This window comes from Molothrus aeneus, chromosome 8 (assembly GCF_037042795.1).
Source record: "Molothrus aeneus isolate 106 chromosome 8, BPBGC_Maene_1.0, whole genome shotgun sequence".
Lineage (NCBI taxonomy): Eukaryota > Metazoa > Chordata > Aves > Passeriformes > Icteridae > Molothrus > Molothrus aeneus.
In genome coordinates, this window is record NC_089653.1 from 28,764,672 (window position 1) to 28,787,792 (window position 23,121).

At 37.1% G+C, this 23,121-nt stretch overlaps 1 protein-coding gene across 3 annotated transcripts in view; it reads left to right on the plus strand.

Annotated features, from left to right (window-relative positions):
* The window catches only part of ATRNL1 (attractin like 1), a 431,847-nt gene that overhangs the window by 298,523 nt on the left and 110,203 nt on the right, over positions 1 to 23,121 (plus strand). For 2 of the 3 annotated variants that reach the window (XM_066554160.1, XM_066554163.1), the window contains exon 27: positions 15,865 to 15,972. The exons of the other annotated variant lie outside the window; for it this stretch is intronic. In XM_066554160.1, coding sequence (XP_066410257.1) covers positions 15,865 to 15,972 — 108 coding nt within the window. The remainder of the gene's footprint in view (positions 1 to 15,864; positions 15,973 to 23,121) is intronic. 3 annotated transcript variants of the gene reach the window in all.

The following is a 23,121-nucleotide window of genomic DNA, read 5'->3' on the forward strand; positions in this document are numbered from 1 at the left end:
TTTTCCTTGAGAAATGCAGCTGAGATGGATGGCCCACATTAGGGTGGTAGATAGAGGTTTACTCTTTGAAGGGTAAATATAACTTATGTCCAGGTGAAGTGGTGTTAGAAGTCCTTTTTGCATATAGTAAACTGCAGGTCCAGCCTCTATTTTTGCTTCATGGCACATCACAGCTTGATTCTTCTGCACTGCTGGTGAGTTTGCCAATGGCAGCTGAGGTGATGTGAAATGAGTTTGCTTCTGGACAAGGAGTGCCCCAGGAGAGAAAAACAAAAGAGCTGCTTTGTGCAGCTGAGTCACAGCTACCAATCTGCATTTTGTATGTTGAAGGGCCAAAATATTGTCTGGAAATACGAGATTAGCAAAAAAATCCCAGAGTAAACTCAGTAAACGGTGTGTCATCTCTCATCGCGGCTGTGTTTTACTTCACACAATTCAGTTTTGTTTATTCTCTGCTTAAAAAATCATGTAATTCTTTGATGTACAGTAGGATCAAAAACATTTCTGAATGACTTCAAGCTATGTATAGAATTAGTAAAATCCTTGAAATTATGGCAATGATCCCTATGCTAAATGTTTCTCATTATTTGTTACTAAGGCTAAATAGCATATTTTTCAAAAATACTACTTTATCTAAATGTCAGCTTTGTATGAGAAATGAGATATTTCAGGGAAGCTTTCCAATGAGTGAGTGAAAAATGGAATTATTTTGCTTTGGGCCAGGGGAGCATTGATCTCTGAAATGTTCAGAAGGTGCTGCAATTCCAGGTAGCTCTCTGCTGTGTATTTTGACACCTTTTTCAGAAGAGGAAACTGGCTTACAGGTCTCTTGGCTTGTCCAGCAGTGTGTAGCCAGCATGATTCTTCAGTTCACTTTCCAGCTGTATTAAAGTCCTCTTCACTCAGCTGTTAAAGCCTAATATGCATTGGAATTAAATGGAATACATGAAATTTGGGACACCTATATGTATGTAAATTATTTGCATTCATTCTGTGTAAGCCTTACTTTAACTTTCTAAAGAAAATCATGTTTTATATGTTTGAACTAGCTCAGTATCTGAAACAACCCACTGTACACTGTGGGAAAGAAAATGCCAATATCTTGCCATCCTTTCCTACTTGTAGCTGCAACAAATGCTGGTATAACTATTACATGGGCTGTTGTGGCTGCTTAAATAACTGTATTCATATGTACATTTTGCATTACATTGAATACAAGGGATTTTAAAATAATTTAGTTACTCCAAATCAATCTATTTATATATGCAATACAGGTAGCGGATGAAAATGTAAAGGAAGCATTTTTATTCTATGAGCTTTAACTGTGTTTTATCCACTCCTAAATACTGCAGAGTGTTCCTTTATGCAAATCCCTCTAACTAGTTAAATACTTTGTTGTGTTAATGCTCAAGAGAGAGGGAATCAAACTGTAGAATAAAATCCACTTGTCTCCATGTTGTCTATGCATGACTGAAGGCAAAAATATCTTCAGACACAGAACTTTAAATGTATCAGAAAAACAAAGCAGAATTTCTCATTAAATGAGAACTAAACAAGGGGGATTTTTCATTGACAAGTTCTGCAATGCCATCCTGGTTTAGCATAACTTGGACCTTGTCAGTCTGAGTGGTGTCAGCTCATTCTCAGTGTGGGTCACGCCGTGATTCCTGTTTTCTGAAAACTCTGAAGGACCTGATTAGGGAAGGACCTGATCTCTGCTGGGTATGTAAGTGGTTTAGAATGCAGGGACTTAATAATAATAATAATAATAATTGAGATACTCAGCTGCAGTAAGCCTTGATTCATTGAATATAAGTGAAGAAAAGAGGAGTAAGTAGCTCAAGCTGTGATTCAGCATCTGTGACTTTTCTCTCTTTTCTCTGGACTAATGCAGGTACAAACCACTCATTTCTGAGCACTAAACCATATAACCTGTACTTCTGTAATCAAGCCAGAGTTTTTAAAATAAAAACATATTTTTAAAACGATGCTGGAGCATGTGTAAACTGATTGTCAGAAATAGTGGGTTTTCAAAAAGGGACTTATTTTCAGCAGAGGCAGAGATATGACAGACAAGAAGACAATTTAGAGTGAATATTTTAGAAATTTGGACTCTGATGTAATAGAGAAAAACATAAATAGTCCCAAATTGTTTTAATTGGTATATTCACAATAGATCTAAAATGTTGGTACAGCCTAAGGGAGGATTTTTGGATGTGACAGGTGCCAATTGCAAAGAAAATTATTTGATAAACTACTATTTTCATATCTTGATTTTTATTGAAGCACCTTTTATTGCACTTGCATTTAAAAAAAAAGTGTTTAAGAATTGTTGACATCTTTTGCCTTTAAAGTTTCAGAAAATTAGGTCAAAATTTCCCTCCATCAAAAACTGAGAAACTCAGAAATGACTTTTGCCTGTAGGACAGGAATGAAAGCATGTTATTTTAAAGGCCAGTGAAATATAACTGCAAGCAAACTCTTGCTGTTGAAATCATAAGACTCATTCATCAGAATTCAAATGGAAGGGAATCAAAATGCTGATAAATTAGAAAATTAGGCAAATATTCAAATCCTCTTTAAAAATTTAATCATTTTCTAATAAGGCTGCATTCTTACAATCAATAATTTGTAGGTGCAAGGGTATCCCTGTATGAAACCAAATTTTTTAGTGCTGTTTGCCCACCTTTTGTGTTTGAGCACAGACAAAAGAGTAAATGTCAAACAGCCACTTAGGAGTTCTTATATAGAGTGGATTTTTGTATTTGAATCGTGGATGTTGGCAATTTTAACTTCATGCTAAAAATATAAATTATCAAAAAACAAAAATATAAGAACTTTTTCTAATTCCCCTGAGTATTCATAAAATGTTGAAGAAATTACCTGTGGGGATAATATGGTTCTTTGAATCTTGAACCAGGTAGAATTTTGAAAAAATTAATATAATCCATCACCAAAAATATCCAAATTATTTGTAGGGACCTGTCTGGAGCTACTTACCCAAGTAAAAGTAGCTCCTGTGTACTGACCCTTAAAAATGGCCATACAGGACATGAAGGACAAGATGTGGTTAAAGTAACCTGTGTCTGTGTACATTTTTAATTTGGTAGCACAGTTTAATAATCCACTAAGTGGGACTGTTCAGTCTCCCTCTGCCTGTCATCAAGCTGTCTTTGCTGCTGCATTTTTATGTTTCCTTCTCCTAATACAAATGTTCGGGGAAAATCACATAGGAAAAATCACAGCAGATGCTGATCTTCCAGCCCTGTATCCCAGCACTGTCAAGCTGCCTGCCTCTATATAAACTGGATTTTCTACACTGGTATGAAATGTGGGCATAAAGAATGGCTTTATTGAGCAATCAAAGCAAGATCCTACTCCATGAGAAGCTCCAAACCCCTCCTAATCTGGTGAGGAAAAACATCCTTCTCTTCTCCTGGTGGCCTTAGCTGAGGGTTTGGCACCTATTAGCAATGTACAAGATCCCCAGTCTTCAATAGTTTGTCTTAAGGAGTGAGCAAGGTGGAGAAAGTTCTCCACGGGTGCAGGGAAACTGCAATGGGGGCATTGTCCAGAAATGTCTCCTGTAGTACCTTCAATGGCTTCTGTAGCCCACATCATTCATGTGTGGCAGGGAAGGATCAGAGAATCCTTTCAGGGCATCACAGCCCAGCAATGCTCTTGTACTTCACACCTTTGTGGTCTTTCAGCTCACCTTCACTGACAGGAGCCTGATCTTTGCTTCACAGCAAGGAGCTGCCTCCTCTGCGGCGTCCCAGGCTTCCCTGCTGTCATTTGGCATTTTGAACCTGTGCCAGAGCTGATATTGAGTGGGATCCTTACCCAGATGAAAATAGAGAAGGTTTGCTGGTCCTCAGTTAAATAGGAGAGAGAATATAAATTCATAAATTCGTATTTGTTGGTTAAAGCATATCTATTTAAATTTCAAAGTTCACATAATCAAGAAATATCTTTTTCCCTGTTAATAATCAACCAACCACCACAGCCCCAAGTAAGACAGTCAAAACTCATGTTGAATGGTTTGAGCATTACATTTTAGAAACTTCCCTCCATTTCAAATAAGTTGGGAAAATTAATTAGCCAAATCATCATTGTCATGCTCTTTTTAAGGAGCTCCTGAGGGCAAGGCCTTGCTTTGCATGCACTGTTATAAATATAAGTCTGCTTGAGATTTGAGATGTGTGGTACCTTTAACTCATATATATCTCTGTTTCCTTTTGTCTCACAATTAAGGATATTATTGGCTTTTTTTTATTCTTGGTAAATAAATTTCAATTAATGAAATTCCAGCTGTCTCTCACATTATGGTGGTGTAGATTTGAAAGCATTTAGCAGATGCCCATATACAAAAGCTGTTAACACATAGCAGGTTCCCTGACATTTTAAAACAATCCAGATGGAAACAATAGCAGGAGACAAGTCCACATTGTTGAAAAATTTAGGTTTCTCTCTAATGCAGGTAAAGGATTCCTATGCAAAAGGTGACTTACTGTTGCACAATATAAAAATGTCTGATGTTTTCAGTTTCCTGAGAGGAATGTCATGAATATATATTTTGTTGTATTTATTTACTCTTTATACGAACTATACAAGACTGCATATAAAAAAGGAGGCAATTAAGATGCCAGGTAAAAAATAATCTTGTCTCTTACATTTTTGTTTCAACTAATCACTCCTAATATCATATGAGAGTTTCTAAAAAGTAGAAGTCAGAAATTCTGTTAATTTATTTGTCCCTAGGCATTTCAATCTGATACAGTTATTTAAAAAACCCTTTAAGACTGCCATAAAAACCTATTAGTAGTAGTCCTAGTAGTAATTCACTACTTAAAATCCTACCAGTAAAGTCAAGCTTGGGGAGGAAGTAAAGGAATGGGAAAGATGACCTTGACTTGCCTAAAGCTTGCAGTATTTAATTTGGAAATGGGCCATATTAGAGGAAAGCAGGTAAAAGTGATGTGCACATAATTCCAATGTGCACAGAGCTTGTGTGGAAATATACTTTTGGAAGTGCCTGCTCATTCTGGTGAAGTAATCATTGCAATATATGCATTTTTAAATCCCTACATTCATTTGCCTGTGTTAAAAAAATATAAAGGAGAAGAGGGAAACTGAATGCTATGTGGAAAAGTGTCTTCTTGTTCTTTTTGTTTCTTTCTTAGGATTTACTGTAGGTAGAAACAGTAAAGCTGACTTTTCATCGTCGTGCAAATTCCCCACTATGCAGTGCTAACACAAGACCCATTTTCTGTTTGAATCTGTCTAAGCCTTTAACCACAATTTAAATGATGCACAGTGCTTGTGATCATATCCATAGCAAAAGGATGAATTCTTAATATAAAATGTTTTGTGATGTTACATCTGTGCAAGGTCCTTCAGTGCTTTCCTGTGCTTCTCTGTGATTTAAGTTATTGCACTGTCAGTGTCTTCGAATAACCATGGCAAATACAAATTTAAAGTCTGTCAATTGGAAGGCAAATTCTAACAATTTACTGATAGTGATTTTACTTTAAGGTAGCTAGCCTCTGTCCTAACCACATACAGTTACAATAGCATTCCATGAGTCTACTCATCTATTTGAGGATTTAACTGCAAAGGTAAAGCACTGTGTAAGGTGGATGTATACAGGACAAAGTCTGTAGGACAGTGGCTGCAGAACTGCTAAAAATATGTTGAGTACATTGCTTCCTTCAATGAGGATGAGAGGTGTTGGATCAAAGCAAATGGAAGAAACAAAATGTGGCTGGAGTGTTTGACCCAGCTGAAGTGGCTGTTCAGACAAGCCTTCCATTCCTGTGACACAGAAGTGCTGTGCTTCCCTCTGACTGTGTCATTGCCACAATCCTGTACTTGGCTGTCCTCTCTGTTGTAAATTAAAATAGATGAAAGCTGTCGCGCCAAGCCTGTGATAGAGGATAATTTGATGTGATATAATTGATGAACTCTAAATCGTCCCACTTCTCTCTCTTGAAACATTCTGACTGGAGCTCAAAATGCCAGGGTGCTTTGATTTACACTCTGTCACTTTTATATTGAAAGTCTCAGTGTAGCAGCAGTGAGGGATTAACTTCTTCACAGTATTTCTTTCTAATCTGTAGAGTATGCACACACACAGGCTGGTGCAATCCCTTGTAGGAGCAGTACTGGGAAAGTCAGATTTCCTTTTATGCAGCTGGTTTGTGCACAAAATTATTAAGATTAATAGAATAGCAACCTGACTTCTGCTGCTACAGATATTGCCAAGGTAGTCTCTTGGAATTACTGTTGTGCTTCTTATTTCAGAACTGAATTTTAAACTTTTTGGTGTAGTTATGCTTGAAAGCTGTCTATTTCTGAAATTCTGATGTAGCTGAAATATTTTAGGAGATTAGACAAGTTCTCATCCCTTTAGCTTTCTAGGTAGCAACTCAACTCTTAAAATAATTCTCCATAGAAATGTTAGACGTTTCAGCAGTTTCTTGATTTTTGTACTTTCCTGTTCAAGATATTTGAACTCAGAGCAAACTGTCTTGGTTCCTTGGTTTCTTTCAAAGGTAAGGGATGCTCAGTGGCCTTGATTTTTTAGTTCTCTAGCAGGAGTGGAAAGCTTTTCCATCAGCTTTTACTGTTCCAGTATTCTTGAGCAACCCCCATTAGAAGTGCAGCGTCTCACATCTACTAAATCAGTTGTTTCCAACAGAAGCAACACGAACAAAGGAGACTTGCTTTAACTCACATTATTACTCTGATCCAACAGCAGAATTGCATCAGTTTCAGAGCCTCTTGCTCCCTGCACAACATGAACTGGGTCTGCCCACATGCCATTCCCCCCAGCAGTTTGTGCCAAATTCTTGCTGACCTGAATGTACCACGTATGGTGAGCAAATCTGTGAAGTTTGAAATATTTCTTTGGCTAGCACCCAGATTTCAGATGGGCATCCTAGTTTCAAACCCCTTCTTGCTGAAAATGCCAAGTGGGTGAAATTTGTTTCTGTACATTTGGAGTGTCCAGACTTATTTCTGGTCTTGGCTATAACTTAAAACTATGACTTTACTAATGATTTGTTTGAATGGCTGATGTGAAAAATACTGGGTATTAAAACTTCTACTGGATGCAGTGGTTGAGCTAAAAGTGAGGCTCATTTTTAATGAAAAGTGATTTAACAAGCTTGTAACACAGGGTCAAAATTTGCAAGGATTTTATAGAAGGCCTTTACTCCCCCGAGGCAGTAGCACCAGATACTGTAGCTTGACCATTCAGCTCCTCACACTGGGGATTCCTGTGAGTCAGGGCATTTCCATCCTGACACAGGCAGGAACACTGGTCAAGGTACCTCTTTTTGGTCCCCTCTGCAAGGCAGGGACAATGATGGTTATTCAGCTAAATACTCTAAAGATTAAAGCTTGAAAGCATTTAAAGGCATCAGTCAGTCATGGTACATCACCTGTTTAATTTCCTTAATGGTGATATCATTTATGCTTTAAGGAGCTTCTAAAGGATCACTTTAGGATAGTACTGTGATTGTCAGTGGTGCTGCACCTAAAAAGTTTAATTTACATTGTCACTTTATCAGTGTACCAGTAATCTCAAATAATAGATGGTTTTAAAGAATTGGAGGTAATAATAAAGACAACCTTAATCTTTGTTGGAATACAGCCTGGTTTTCCTACTCAGCGTTATTATTTCTTTTCTAACTTTTGTATGTGTTATAATTTCATTAAAAATGAAGAAAAATAAATATAGGCCTTGAATTCAATGTCATCTGGAAAGAAAATCTGAATATTTGATCACCTGAAGTGACTACGGGGCCTGGCATCCAGGTACATTTCAGACACTTCAGCTTTTTATAAATTGGCCTAGCTCCAATTCAGTCATTAAAATTTGGACTGCAACTTTTCACATCACTTCACAAAAGAAACAAATCTCGTGTCTACCCTTTTTCTGTCATGTAGGTTAAAAAATGCATTGACATTGTTTGTAAATTAAGATACACATGTCCTGCACTTTAGCTTCTCTTTAAAGTAATAATATGTATACTGCTTTTTTTCTGACTTTCTCTGTGCTAGGGAATAGTCTCTTTTTAAAAGTTCTTTAGATATGGCCTCTTTAAAAAGGTTCTTAAGTACCTGCAGTGAAAATGGGGTACAATATCAAGCAGTAAAGTAGAAAAATGTTTAGGAGAATGCTTGCTAAATATTTTCAGTTATCAAAACCTGGTTAAATATATTTTAGAATATGTAGAGAATTAGCTGAGCACATACATGATTCCAGAGCATGTCAGGGTTCTGAGATTTCAAGTACAACCAGAGGTAATTCCCATCTAAGAAAATAAGAGGGCAAAGGAAGGGCTGGGCAACTAGGCACCAGCCAATTTATCATGAATTCTTAGGAAAGTATTGGGATAAACAATTTTTACATGATCAGTAGGAATGTAGAAAAAAAAATTAAGTGAGGGATTTAATGTTGTTTTTTTCAAGCACAAGTTGTGTCGAGCCAAACCCAATTTCTTGATACAACAGATTAACAGACTTTTTAGACAAATAGGAAGTGAATGTCAAAGTGTGTTCTTGAAGTTGTTGGATACAAGTTGTTCATTGTAAGGGAAAAGTGCATCAGGTGGGTTTCTGCTGGAATCTGATTCTGGTGTTGGTTTAAAAGACAGAAGGGAGCACTGAAGATGGGAGCAGGAGTGGTGAGATAACATTTACATACCCACATTTGTTTACAGTTGAGAAGGCTGAAGGGAAACTTCAGATTTATGAGGAAGTCCTGTAAAGCACACAGGAGTTTTGGGGGAGATTTCTCCTCACTTGTAAACAGAGAATGGTCTCCACTGCAGACATTGGCTTAAATTTCAACATGGAGATTTAATTTAAGTGTTCTGGACTTCTGGAGGAACTGTGGAACCACTATGGCCTTTTTTTAAAAACATACATCTGCCAGAAGAATCATGATCACACTGCCCTTGTGTAGGAGCAAGGCACAGGGGTGTGGACCAAGTGATCTCATGGGGCACCACTTAAACCCGGTTTCCTTTATCAGAACATGTTTGCTATCTTTAAAGCAATTTGAATTACTTTAGGAAGAGCTGCAAATTACCAGCTTGTCATCTGTTGTTTAAGATAAGAACTAGAGCTGTTTTTTAACAGTTATGGTAATGATGGGTAATATTAATGGTGCCTCGTGTCAAAAGGCCACTGCTTAACAACTGTTGATAGGAAGGACTGAGATTTTGTTATTTTAAGGAAGTTTCCCACTGTGGCTATTTCACTCATAAAAATGGTAGTTACATTTTTAAGCAGTTCTTTAGAAAACATTTTGAAAGCAGTATTTATGTGGCACCATTGTAGATGACAGAGTTCCAAGGGGTAGTTTGCACCATACAATTTTTGACTCTCTCTTTCATATTCTGAAATAATTTGAAGACATATTTTAATATATTCACTTAAAAACAACTGTCCTTAGGCAAATACTAAATGTTTTCTGTGGAAGCATTTCAACATCTGCAATTAGTTGACCTGGCTCTTCTCTGTGCACAGAATTACTTTGCAGAACAAGCATTTTTAGAATTTTTCTGTCAACTGACGATGGCTGTGATAGCTAAGAGCAAAATATTCAACAGTTTGCTGAAGGGATTTTTAAACCCACTCAACTTGGGATAAGAGCAAAATTCTGGGATTAGCAAAACCTACTGAAAGACTTAAGTACATCTTTAGGAACCTTTAAAATGTTAGTGGTTACAGATCTGTGTAAATGTGCTACATGGATTCACTGTGATCCAAGTGAAAGTGATAATAGGATTTGGTCGTGTTTAACACTTCTTAAATTTTAAAGCAGGGAGTTGAATTTTGAGTTTATTATTGATTCTTAGCACCCAAAAAATCTCTCCATGCCAAAATACTCTTTAGGGGAAAAATATGAAGGATCAAACACAACCTTGTTGTAACACAATCCCCCATAAATTGCTGGCAAATGAGCATCACCCAGGGTGCCACTTTCAGTGTTCTAGAGATAGGAATTCTATTCCAGTATCACAAAGTTCCAAAAGCTGAAGTCACAGCAGATTCACATTTTGCTCTTTGCTTGCTAATGTGCAATACATTAAATATCTGTTCCTTGGATCTAGCAAAAAAATGACCTTTTCAGGGCTCATCTTTTTTTCTCATTTTTGATTTGTTCAAGGGAAATTGCAGACGACTGGTATTTGGTTTCCAAAAGGGATACATAAAAACTTGACCTTTTGGAACTGTTATTTTTTGGGGATGTGTACACTGTATTTTAAGTATGTCTTAGCTGTTGTTTGCTGGAGTATGTCTAGTTTAAATAGCCCTTCATTTTATTCAGTATAAAGCTAGGACAAAAAGTATAACTCCTCTTATTTTTTTCCCATGACAGATCTTTGCACACGCCTGAGAGCACCTTTTCTTCAGGCAATTTTACAGGAAAGTGATATGGAATAGGCCCTGGTATCGCAGGAAGTTTCCACAGACTCTATTTTGCAGTGCAAATAGCACGTTATACTATGTCCATCATTGTAATATCTCATTGCCTACCTGAATGCACTCTTGTATCAGGGAACTTTCCACTTAGCACGGTGGGAAATGAGGCAGAGGGAAATGATTGTTTAGGATGTTCATGGTGGAGGGAATGACTGAATTCAGATTGTCAGATTCGGTCAGAACCATGGCTATTCCTGCTGCTTGGTTTCCTATGCCAGCTTTTATCCATCTCTTAAAATCAGTGTACCTCATGCAGTCATGGAATAGTGAGCTTATTTCACCTAAAACCCAACAAAAAGGTTTAATGACTGTGATCTGGCTTTCCGGTGAAAGCAGCTGATTTGGAAATTAACCAAGTCAAATATTTTATTCAACATTTAAATGAGAAATTGCTCTCCTTTCCAGCCATATAAATAGCCAATTTAATCTGAAGAGATTTTCAACACCAAGAGTTACAATGAGAAAATTTACAGAGAAGGCAAGCTTTGTCTTGTGCAAATTAAAGTGAATAATCAGGGCTTCATTATAATATCACTATGTATAATTCAGTTTGAAAATGAAAACTTAAGAATTAGGAAGAGAATTAAATTGTGTTTCTAACTAAAATATCAGTGATCCACGCAGATGTGTGTAAGTTCATGTAACTTGTGTTGATTGGATGTGGCAGTAAGAACCTTCAAGAATATTCAATGAATGGGTGAATTGGTTGTTTAGGGAGGCTCTGGTTTTGCAGGGCTGTCGATTTACTTACAGTCTTTATTTTTTTTAAGCCTTGGAGCTTGTCAAATGCAGTGTGATCAGAAATTCGTCAGTGCAACTCTCTGTGAGGTTTTTACATTTTTTTCTCCTTGCAAATATTTTTCCTATAAAACTCAGATTTAATGCATGGCATTGTTAATGCTTCTGTTGTAGCTTTTGGATGTTACTCACATCAGCAGTTGACAGTACAGAAGCAGCAAAGGAGGTGACCAAGTTGTAACTGCAGACAAGTGAGAGCTGCAGGATGAATAAGCAGAACAGGAATTTCAAATTAGACATTTGAAAAATCCTTGTCTCTAGGAGGGTTGTGCAGCATGGAGCTAGACAGCAGTTTGCAGAGAGTTGCAGAATTACCATTTTCCTGGTTTTCAATGCTCACCTTGACAAAGTCATACATGTCCAGGTACCACTTTGATAGTGATGTCATCTAGGAAGAAAACCAAACCCATCTAAGGTGTGAAGGAAGAAAAGCTAGAAAATCTAGGCAGCTGCTAAGATAATAGACACTTTTCCACCTGCCATACCCTTATTTTTGGAACAGTGTACTGAGACTTCTGGGCTCTGTTTGGCAGTCAGAAGTCTCCTGAACATTTTTTCTGGTGTTTGCCACCTCTTACTCCTACCCCAGTGTGCAGCTGCCCCATGACCCTGGGCATGCACACTGGTCTGTGCCCCCTTTATGGCACACTCTGGGTACCTTTGGTTGCCCGTGGGCTACAGGAGCTTGTTAGAGGTGCCCAAGAGCAACAGAAAGATCTTTGAAAGGATTGCTCTGTTCATCCTGTGACGGCACTAAAATGGCCTCATTCTTTTCAGCTCTCCTAATCTCTCAGTCTCTATGGAATGTCTGCTATAACAAAGAGAAAGCACACCTCTCCTAGTTCCTAACAACTCATGCACTTTATTAGATTTTTTCCAATTAGGGCTTTTCCAGGGCAGTTATGCTGGAAGGTGAACAGAGTAGAAAAGCAGTGCTAGTCAGAAGAGCAGTATCCAATTCCACATGAGAGAGCAAATCTTAAAGAAAAAAAGAAACAAAAAAGAAGCAAAATGGTAACCTTTCCTAAAATACAAGACTTGAAACATGTCAGCCTGAGTTTGCTGAAATATTGTATTCTGTTAATGTTAACTCACTATAATATGTATTTGGCATTGAGTGTTTTATTGTATGTGAATACAATATAGTCATTAAAATATTTTGAATGTGATGTTATCAACCAAGAGCAAAAAATATCAAAACATTTCTACCTAAATAAGAACTATGCAAGGAATGAATTTCCTTACTGTAGCGCATACACAATGCCATGTAACGTTTTAATTTACTCCGCACTATGTTGATCAGAGGAGTGGTATCCCCCACAAAAGTTTTTTTGATTGATGGTAAAATTTAATTGTATTCTCGGGCAACTGCTTTCTTAGGATAAAATTCTAGATGGAAAGCAGGTCCCATTTCAAAATCTTTATTTCACTAGGACACCAAAACTCAAAATTATCATAACCTGCAGGCTAAGATGTCTACATGTTCATGCAAAATCAGTGAAATGCATATTCCCATGATGGGGAAATACTTATGCCAAAATGGTTGGGTTTAGAAGAAATGTTTTAAAATTATATGGGTGTTGAGCGAGAAATTGACCTAATTTATAGTGTCCTAGCATCTTACTGTTCTTCACTGAAGACACCTATAATTCTATACTTTATATGAAAAAATCTTCAATAGGATATAAATTAATACACTAGAATTGCTGCTAAATAATAGAGATACCTAAAAAAATTAATCTTGTCAATAGTATTGTACTTAATGAGATTTAAAATTATGGTAGAACTTGAAATTGGTTGTCTGCTCAGTCAAATAAATGCTTATTGAATTTCTCAGCCCTATGTTGAGAAAATATTTTTCATTTCCCATACTTTAAAGTGAATATTTAGAGATGTGCCTGCATTCCAAATGCTATAGATCAAATTTGTGATAAAATATTCAAATATTACATGTTAATACTATCTGTTTATCTGATGTCTACAAGTGAATATCCCTAATTACTGGAGAAGTGTGAGTTTGAGGGTTTTTTTCCTGTGATTTTTTAAAATCCAGTATATTTTTTGGAATTGAGTATATAAAAGTAACAGCATTATAGTTTTACTTTCCGCTATCCCCTGTTTATTCTGCCTCAGTTGTGGTGAAATCTGTGGAGGGGTTTTGTTTGGTTTTTTATCTCTTTGCCAAGAGGGTAAGGAAGAGCCTTTTCACTCTTCTCATGAAATGTCTGTTCAAACAGTTTCCATGCTCCTTGCCCCGTGGGTGAGGTACTAATTCCCCATAACTGGAAGCTCTAGAACTTTGTCCCAATATTGGTCCAGGGACAGTTGCCAATGGTGGGAGTCAGTGACCTTTTCCAGCCACAAAACTGATTTTAAACATCATAATACCTTCCTGTATTTCTCCTCATTGCATCTTGGGTTTTTTTTCTGTCCTGCACCTTGCAGAGAGCTTTAAAATGATGAAGGAAAGCAGCAGTGTTTTGAGTAAACCACTTTGATGTGCAAGTGCTCAGCTGCCAAAATCAGCAGCGCTTTATGGGCAACCAAACATTTTCAAGATTTCATTCTTGTTTACAGAGCTAATTAAGAATCTTTGTAGCACTCTTTTCAAATGGCAGACTATCATAATTACAGCGACTGTCTTGTGAATGAAAAGGTTCTGATGAATGCCTGACCAGGAGAAGAGGGGGAGAAACTTACTGGCCTTAAAAACCAGAGGACATATAAAAAATACATTTCTTTTTAATCTGCATTAAATAAATCTTTTAAATAGTAATATGTGCATTTGGAACATAGGTTGTTCTGCTTGTTTAAGTATTTTCCCAAAGCAATTCTATTTGTTTAAAACAGTGTTTGGTTTCCCATTAAAAAGTAAGCACTTGCCAATAGCTCTGCAGACTTAGAATACTGTAATGAGTTCCATGTGGCAGGACTGTTCTAATTACACTGTTTTCTTCAATTTTTTGCTATTTTAAGAGGAAAAGGAGGTACATATAGTAATTTTAGGATGTAGGGACTCATTATTTTATACTTTAAGTTTTTGTGGTCTTTCTTAAGTTGTTGGTAGGACTGGAGGCTCATAGTAATTCTTTACAGCTGTAAAATGTATTAGTAAATTGTATTGATGTAAATCAATGCTGATGTAAATCCTAGACAGAGACCAGCAGTTTCATGTTGAAGTAAAGGGTTAAAAACATAATTCTTAACCATCTAGATATTCATACTTGGCTTTTATTTATTCTCAACATAAAACATGCAGTTTTGCCCACAGACATATTGATTGCCCTCTTGGTGTGATATACTGGGAGCCCATTTGTGCAGGTGCTTGCTGACAAACACTGCTTGGCTATAAAATCCAGGCCTTGGGAATGTACTGGCTGTGCACTGAGAGGTTCTGGTCTGATTTTAACGTTACGAGTGTGTCTTTAAATTTCTATAGACAATCTTAAAATGCAAGCTGAGGCAAAATGCGTAAGAAGCACTACAAAATGAGTTTGTTGCTTTGTAACAGATCTTAAATCAACAGTGTTTATTAGTAAGCTGCCAGCAAATATTTGCTTGCATACCTTTTATTATTTCAAAGGCTTTTATTAGCAGTATGTCACGGTGCTAGTGTCATTTACATTCAGGCATCACTTTCTAATGTTTTAAGCTTTCCAGAGATAACAGGGAGAAAAACGTTAAGAAAATGAAACAGATCTTTTCTAATAAATCATTTTTGCAAGCGTTTTGTCTCTTCAAGATTCTGTGACATCCTGTTCAGCTGAAGGAACACACCACTTGAATTGCACGACTCATTCACCTTAAATATTTAATAATGCTTTCATTAGTTGCACTGAACCAGTGGAGTAAGATCTGTAATATCTACTGCTGGTCATCATTTTTATTCATTGTGGTTTAATAAGCATTATAATTACAGACAGAGGAAGAAATATGAGTTAACTTTGTGGTTTTGCTTGGGACTTCTGTGCACACTGGTATGATTGGAAGGGATTATACAAGCTCTGTGAGCCTAGCTGAGTGTATTCTAATATACTGCTGCAGAGTTCCCAATCCTGGCACGTTATTCTTCATATGAAAGTAACACCAGAAAAGATTCTGCATAAAATTGAGTCCTGACACTATTAACTCCATCTGGCTTAGTTATGAATTATGAAAATTTAAAGGCCAAGTGGACTTGTTTTTGGCAGGTGTTCTAATGCATGCATTATCAGTGGAATTAGACTTCAACTATTTTTACCAACCATTTTCTATATTTGCTTGTAACTTACAGAAATAGCAGTTATTTAGAGAGAACAGTCAGTTAGGGAAGCTTTCATTTGGAAAGTTTGTCAGAGTTCAAGCTAAAAGGCCGTTTGTAGGCATCATAACCTTCTGTGCTTGTTTCTCGAGTGAATATAGATGGTGATGATTATGATTTGGTGTAACTTTCTCACTTTGATATCACAAAAGTGCCTGTGTGCATGCTGTTTGCATTCTTATGTTTTAATGGGAGGTATAGTAGGACAGACTGATATCTGGTGCATTTTTTAATGTTTTGTTAAAACATCATTTTTTCCTCATCAGCAACTTATGCGGGAGCGACAGCAGATGGCCAGCCGCCCCTTTGCTTCTGTCGATGTAGCACTGGAAGTAGGAGCTGAGCAAACAGACTTTCTACGAGGGCCATTAGAGGTAGGAACAGTGGTGCTGACAAGGGACCATTGTGATTTGCATATTTATATTGCCAGTCTCATCTGCATCTGCTTCTGAAACCAAGCAGCATCTGACTACCTGGAGCTGACAAGTCTCAGCTACGTGTGTTTTGTCATTTCCAAGGCACAGAGTTTTAATCTCATGACATAAGCTGTACCTAAAACCACTGGAGAATCCATTAGCCTGGGCTGGGGTGACAGGCAGCTCACCTGGCAGTCCTGTTGTGATGGATGTGAGCTGAAGGAATGCAGGACTCGGGCAGGAGTCAGCAGCAAATGTCATGCTCAGTCCTTCAAGTACACAGTGCCATCTAGTTAACATCTATCTTAATTAACAGAGATTACAACAAACAACCTAACTAAAGCACCTTAGAGTAAAAATTCAGTGTTGCTTGATACACAGAGGTTTAAAACATAAAAGCATACAGACTGTACTGCATGGTTCTGTTTGTAGGAGATTGCTACATTACTGCATTCTTTTATTGCAATCGCAGTGCATTGGAAAAGAAATAGTAATATGTAAAGCAATATAATATTGGAATGATGTAATAATGCATGAAATGGATTCTAGAAGTTTCATATGAAAATAGAGGGGAAATTACCATATGTTGATAATAATCAATATCTAATCTAGGTTCAGATTTGGGGAGATGATCTTCTACTCCTTTACTCCTTTAACTTTATTTACAATATTGTGTTTACAGTTTTTACTTCAGCCTATGTATGGTGGGGCCTGGGAACAAGGTGTGCTAGCTCTGAAATCTTTCAAGATTGTACTCTTCATTGCTGCCAATTCTTCTTAAATTCAAAGCTTCTCTTACTTTCCTCAATAACCAATCTCAGTGGAAGGTTAAATACAATCTGTCAAAGCTCCAAGGTTCATGGAGAATGAGTTATGTGAAAAACAAAAGCTTAGCAGGAAGAAAATGATTCAGCTATTGAGTACTTATCAAAGTGAGGTGCTCTGTCCTGCTATTGAACAGGAAGTCATCCCAATTTTTCTCACTGTCACAATTTAAATATTTGGAATAGGTGGCTTCTTCTTTGAAGAAGCTGTGTTATTTTCTGACTTAATACTAAACCACTCGCATTCTTCACCAAAACCACCTTATTTCTGTCTCTTATCTTGGAAAAGAAGACCTCTCCAGCTCCCCAAGCTGAGGACATTACACTGCAGTTAAAAGTTAATTTTTTTGCAATGTAATTTCATTGTCTCTTACCTGAGAAGATTTTTCCTGTTTTCTTTTCAAATTGAGGCAGTGAATGGATGATGAGGCATCCATACTCTAATTTTGTACATACTGATTATTTAATTAAACTTTAGAAGTAAACATCACAACTTAATTGGTACATTTTCTTTCTTGTGTTTTTTATTTAGCACTAAAAGAGATAGATCCTAAAATATTTTAATTATATTTTACAGTTTTTATTACCTTCTTTTATTTTCCTAGCTAAGCATTTTCTAGCAATTGTTTAGAATTCAGCATCCATAGTGTTTTTTTCTTAATTAATACATAGCTATACACAGAAGAAAGTCCATTCAAAATTTCCTTGGAATTATACTGATCCTACATCTTTAAAAAGTCATTGTACTGAGGATTAAATGAATGTGATTCAAGTATTGATTGTCCTTTGGTATATATTCTGTAAAAATAAAGGGGCTATATTAAGCTTCTTTGTGAAAGGACACTAAAAGTTTTAGTTGCCATTCTGTTCTTTGTATTCTGCTCTTTTGGACTGAGGGCAATACAGGTCACACATTTCCAGGATACAATGTTCAAGAACAGAATCGTGTAAAATACCTGTAAACTTCATTTTATTGTATTAATTTAGAATCATTCAACTACATTAAAAATTATGTCACATCTGATGCCCATTGGCCCTTTCTGAGGCTGAAAGCTAAAGATCTTCTGTGAAAAAATGAGAATATACGGTAACTTCAAAATGTTCTGCTGGCATTGCAGAGATCTTGCACTGGTATACCAGGGGTTCCAGTTTTGATGATGGTGCCTGGCATTCCCTCTCCTCACACTTTTATTGGCATCGTGTGTTACTCGCTGATACTTTGACATTGTTGTTACACTTCTATTGACGTTGGAATAACTCTACACTTCCAGTGGCACCACATTGATCCCGGGGCCCTTTGGGCACTGGGTAATGTCACTGAACTCTTCCAGACATTGCTGCAAGTCTCCCATTCAGCTGCACAGTAAAGCTGCTGTTCATTAAGGTCACCTGCCTCTCGTGGTTGTGGTGATGCTTTTGTACAGCTGGAGCTCTACATTAATGCTGATGTTCTGGTAAAGGCAGTATTCATATGACTGCACATGGTAATGCCAGGATACTGTTTGGTTAACAGCTGTATTTTACATTTGTTTGTAAATATCCATAGTAGCTGTTTCACTGGAGAGGTTTAGTTTGCAGTAGTAAGGCACTTTTTACCCAGTGTTCAGAAAAGCTAAAAAAAACCCAACAGTATAAATACTGTACTTGAAATGGTTGTCTAGTTTAGATACTTACAATATAACTGATAATATTTGGGTCTATTTTCAGTTAGCAGCAATTTACAACAAATAAAAATAAAATCCTGAAAACACTACAGAGGAGAGTTGAACCTCAGTTTTGGAGTCTCCATCAATCAGTCTATCTTTCTTAATGTTTTGACAACAAAGTGACAGTATCTCCATATTAACTCCTTCAAAAAACTTTACTCTGCATCATATTCCTCCTCTTCCCTATCTTGAGTGGGTTTTTAGGCATTGGCAATAGCCTTTGTTCTTACCCATTTAAACAACATTTTTTATCAGTTTTTACCTCCTCAGGCCACCTTTTACGTGAACAAGTCTCATCTTGTTTTCTATTCTGTTGTGTTGGCTTTATTACAACTCTTTAATGTTTTATTGTCAGTTTAAACTTAACACAGAAGAAAGCAGACTTCATTTTTCCCTTGCCCTGCTTCTTTGCTGAATCACACCAACCATTGCCTTCGTAATGATACTGATAGGATATTAATTGGGATGTTATCCCAATTCTAAATGTACCAAGCAACACCCATTCCTGTTGTGCCATGATATTAATGATATTTTACCCATGCTAGTCCTGATCTGCATCTGTAATGATTTCCATTGCACTGCTTGGAGTTGATGAGGTCTGTGTGAGCCCTTGCAGGGAAGGTGAAGCTGGAGGCAGGACACCCCTCACTCCCTCCTGGGCAGAACAAGAGTAATCTCAAGTTACTGTGGTGGAGAGGGGGAAGGGAAGTCTGGAAGGCACTGACCCTCTGGATCCCAAGAGGAGAACAGTCCAGTGGGGCTCTGGTGAAGTCACTGGTGAGCCAGGAGAAGGGAAAAGGACAGAGAGAATTCCCAAGGGCCCCTTGCCAGCAGTAGCACATAGCTCAGGCTGTTCAGAGCAGAGCCAGAAAACAGCAGAAGTGCCCTGTCCAGAGAGTTTGAGAATATTAGCTCTTTTGTGATACCACCATAATTTTTTTCAGTACCACAATCATAAAAAAAAATCAAAGTAGCATCATAGATCAATAGATGCTCATTGCTGAGCTTCTTGGCACTCAGTGCCCTCAGTGTTACAATGGTTTTTATTCTTTTCATTTCTTTTTTCCAGACATCTGAGCCATTTCCTGACTTGGCTGCTTTTTAGTTTCCAGTATATACCAAAAGCTAAATCATTTAGGCTATCTTCATATTCTAAACCTCCTTTAGGCAATTTTTTTTCCCTAAAATGTAAATAACTTTTGAAGAGTTTCTTCTACTGTGCTGCTGACAGTCATTTCAGTTAATCTATGTATTAATTGAGAAGTAAAACAATTTTTTTCCCCCTCTTTGCCTAATTTCTGGATATTTTTCTTTTGGACATGGGGACAGATTATTTCTTTAGGTAAGACAAGGTAGACACTGCTGTAAACAAACACTTCATATCTGATCATGCTAAGACTCTGAACAGCAGCATCTTCCTGTGCTGCATCTGCTGGAGTGGAGACAGGCATGTCATTGCCTGCAGAAGGGCCAAGTGCAGATTTACTGCTGTGATGATCATCCATTTGATATATTTGTGGTATTACTTGGATGTGTTTTTTTCAAGTCAATGTTATTTCACAATTATTTCTGCAGAAAAGCACACGGTAGATCTTTCAGTCCTTTTGCCATTAAATGACTGCATTTTCCCTAGAGTTGTCATAGATATTAGACCATCCTCTGCTTCTGACAAGGTAGGATGATGTCAGACGTTTTGAATTTCTAATAAAATCTATGTTTTTTTCTCCAGCAAATAATGTTTTCTAGTGAGTAATATTTATGGTGCATTAAATAAGTTTTGAATTTCAGGCACTTTTGATAGGTATGAAGCAAATATTGGCCATTATTTGTCATTTATTTGAGTAAATAATTGGAAGGTGTGCACTGACACAAGCAGCTGTCATTTTACACAAAGAATGGCTGCTGGAAAGTAGAGTGACTTATCAAAACACATTGAAATCCTGTAGTAGAGAGTTGTGGACTTTTAAGTAATTGTAGTATATATTATAACCTGTGTTGCTGGCTTCTCTTGCCAATAAGGCAACTTTTTTGCTTGGTTTACAAATAAATCTCGTTAAGGTGGGTTAATTTTCTTATCTAATTTGACTAAATCAGTGAGTAATTTTTGAAAATGCAGCCTACCTTATTTTGAACAAAATTCACCTAGTTGCATGCTTCATCAGCATTGCACCTGCATTGTGCTGATGACATAATGTCTAAAGCCAAGGAACAGGCTCTTCCCAACTCCTTGGTGCAGAGCATCAGCTTTCCTCTTGATATGCTCAGTTCCTAATATTAGTCTCAGTATCAGAGTATCAGTTTCACTGCCCTTGCAAAAAGTAATAATTTATTTTAGATAATGGTGAAATTTTCCCTTGAATGGTCACCTTGTTTCCAGTGACCATAAAGGCAACATGTATTTGGCAACAGGAGCTATCAGAGGCCATTATAGTTGCCCTTCTTCCCTACTGAAAAGTCATGTCATTGTCTTGAGCTGCTCTCCGTACCTCAAGGGAAGAGGAGGAATCTAGATGAGAACAATGTGAGCAGTCAGAGACCTAGAAATTATAACTACCATGAAAAGTCAAGGAAAATGGGGTCAGCTAGTTAAAGGAGTCCAAATAATAACTTGCAGATATGCAAAAGGGAAACAGCAATCAGAAAGGCAAAATCTTCCTCAGTGTGCTGCAGGTGGCAGAGGTGTAATGGACTTAAACTGTAGGAGGGAAGGCTTAGGAAGGTATCAAGAAAAGCTTCTCATAATAAAGCTGAATCACTGAAAGCAATTGCCTGGGGAGGTGATGGAATTTCTTTTATTGGAAGCTTTTTAGAGCAGGATGGACAAATATTTCTGAGGTCCCATGTACCATAGCTGCATTAGATACCTCCTTTCAGCTCTGTCTTTATTGTTATTCTGATTGCTCCCTAGCTCTTCCTTCTTCAGACTCTCTGAAAATGTTCCATTTCTGTTGTTTGAACACCTTAATTACCTTCACTGCAATGTTAGTTTTCTGTTACTGAATATTTATCACCCTTCTTTTCACTTTTGCTGTTTTATTCATTGATTTACATCCTTCATTTTCTCTCAAGATCAGAAACTGTTAAGTCATCTCTGACCCCAGCCTCTCCCTGACTGTAGGTCTGCCAAACATGATCTCCATCCTATTTGGAATAGCTTCGATATTCTCCTTGAAGTCTGTACTGATGATGTAATTATTTTTTTCTTAACAAGTGCATTGCCATGTTTATAGTCTCTCAAAATCCATGCATCCTAGACTACTAGATCTCAGAGAGATGTAGTCAGATGTCACACCTGACACTGAAGAGGAGACATCTGTATTGGATTACATTTTCTGCTGTTCTGTATTGCTCAAAGATCATGTTAAATTTGCTGTCCATTATCTCAAGAACTCCATTATTTTGTGCTACACTTCAACCTGGATGGCTCACTGCCTTCTCTGCCCCCTCCCTCAGTACTGTTCATCCAGAAAACTTTCTCCTGAGCTATTGAGTCACTTTTTGTCACTTTCCAGCATTTTTCCTTCTTTGTAAATGATTGCTGCAGATTGTGTGGTTTTTTTGTGATGTGATGTGATGTGCAAGGGAAGTTATATCACCAAAATTCACATCCAGTGGTTCTTCCACTAGAGAAAAGCATTTACCCCAAAGCAGCATTGTTTGCTTTGCACTACCTTCTTCCTTAAATGTAGTTTTTCATTAAATAAGATGTTTAGATTCACACTATTTTGCTCCTCATACAGTGGTTACACACAACAGGGTTGCCCTGCCCAGTTAAATATCTTTACATTTCTGTAAGATTTTTGTGGCTTCACCTAAAATGTATGTCTAGAAATGTGTGAGTGTTCTGAGCCTAAGATTCAGAACAAATATCTCACTTAGCTGCTCATGCATACTGGTCACAGCTATCATTTTTGTATGTTGTGTATAGTAAATCAACGGAAAAGGTATAGATGTTCAATTTGTTGCACAGAATTACATTAGCAATATTTTAAGATTCCTGAGTAGCATTTTTCTTCTCTGGCATATGGGAAAGCTAAAAATAACCTGAGAAATGCTGCCTGGAGTAAGCCACAGTTTTTTTCATAAAGACCATATTTGTATGCGTGTGTTTATTCCTAAAATATACACTAACACCTCAAAACCTGTTGATGTTTTGCTTGAGTCCTCAACTTCAAGTTTTTAAAAATTGTATATCAATTCTAAAGCATATCCAGTCTCTAAATGTGCAAATTTTTTTTTGTTAAATCCCTATGTTCTTTTCTCTGCTTCTTTATTTCTGTCCTCATGGGCAAACAGGTGTTGTGAGAAAACGTTAGACATGATGTAGAGGAGGTTTGTCTAGGTGGAGGTTGATTTCCTAGTATTTCACCCTAACAGGAGAGTAAAGCTTTTGCTTATTACCTACATGAACTGTAGGATCTGTAAATTCACAATTAGTTCTGAGAACCTGATTTTGTGTAGGTTTTTGATAAAAATGTATCTTTCCACTTCACAGAGTGTGTTTGGCACACATACTGCATAATCAGATGACTACAGAAATTGTTTGGCTAAAAATATATTATTTGTGTTGAACAAAA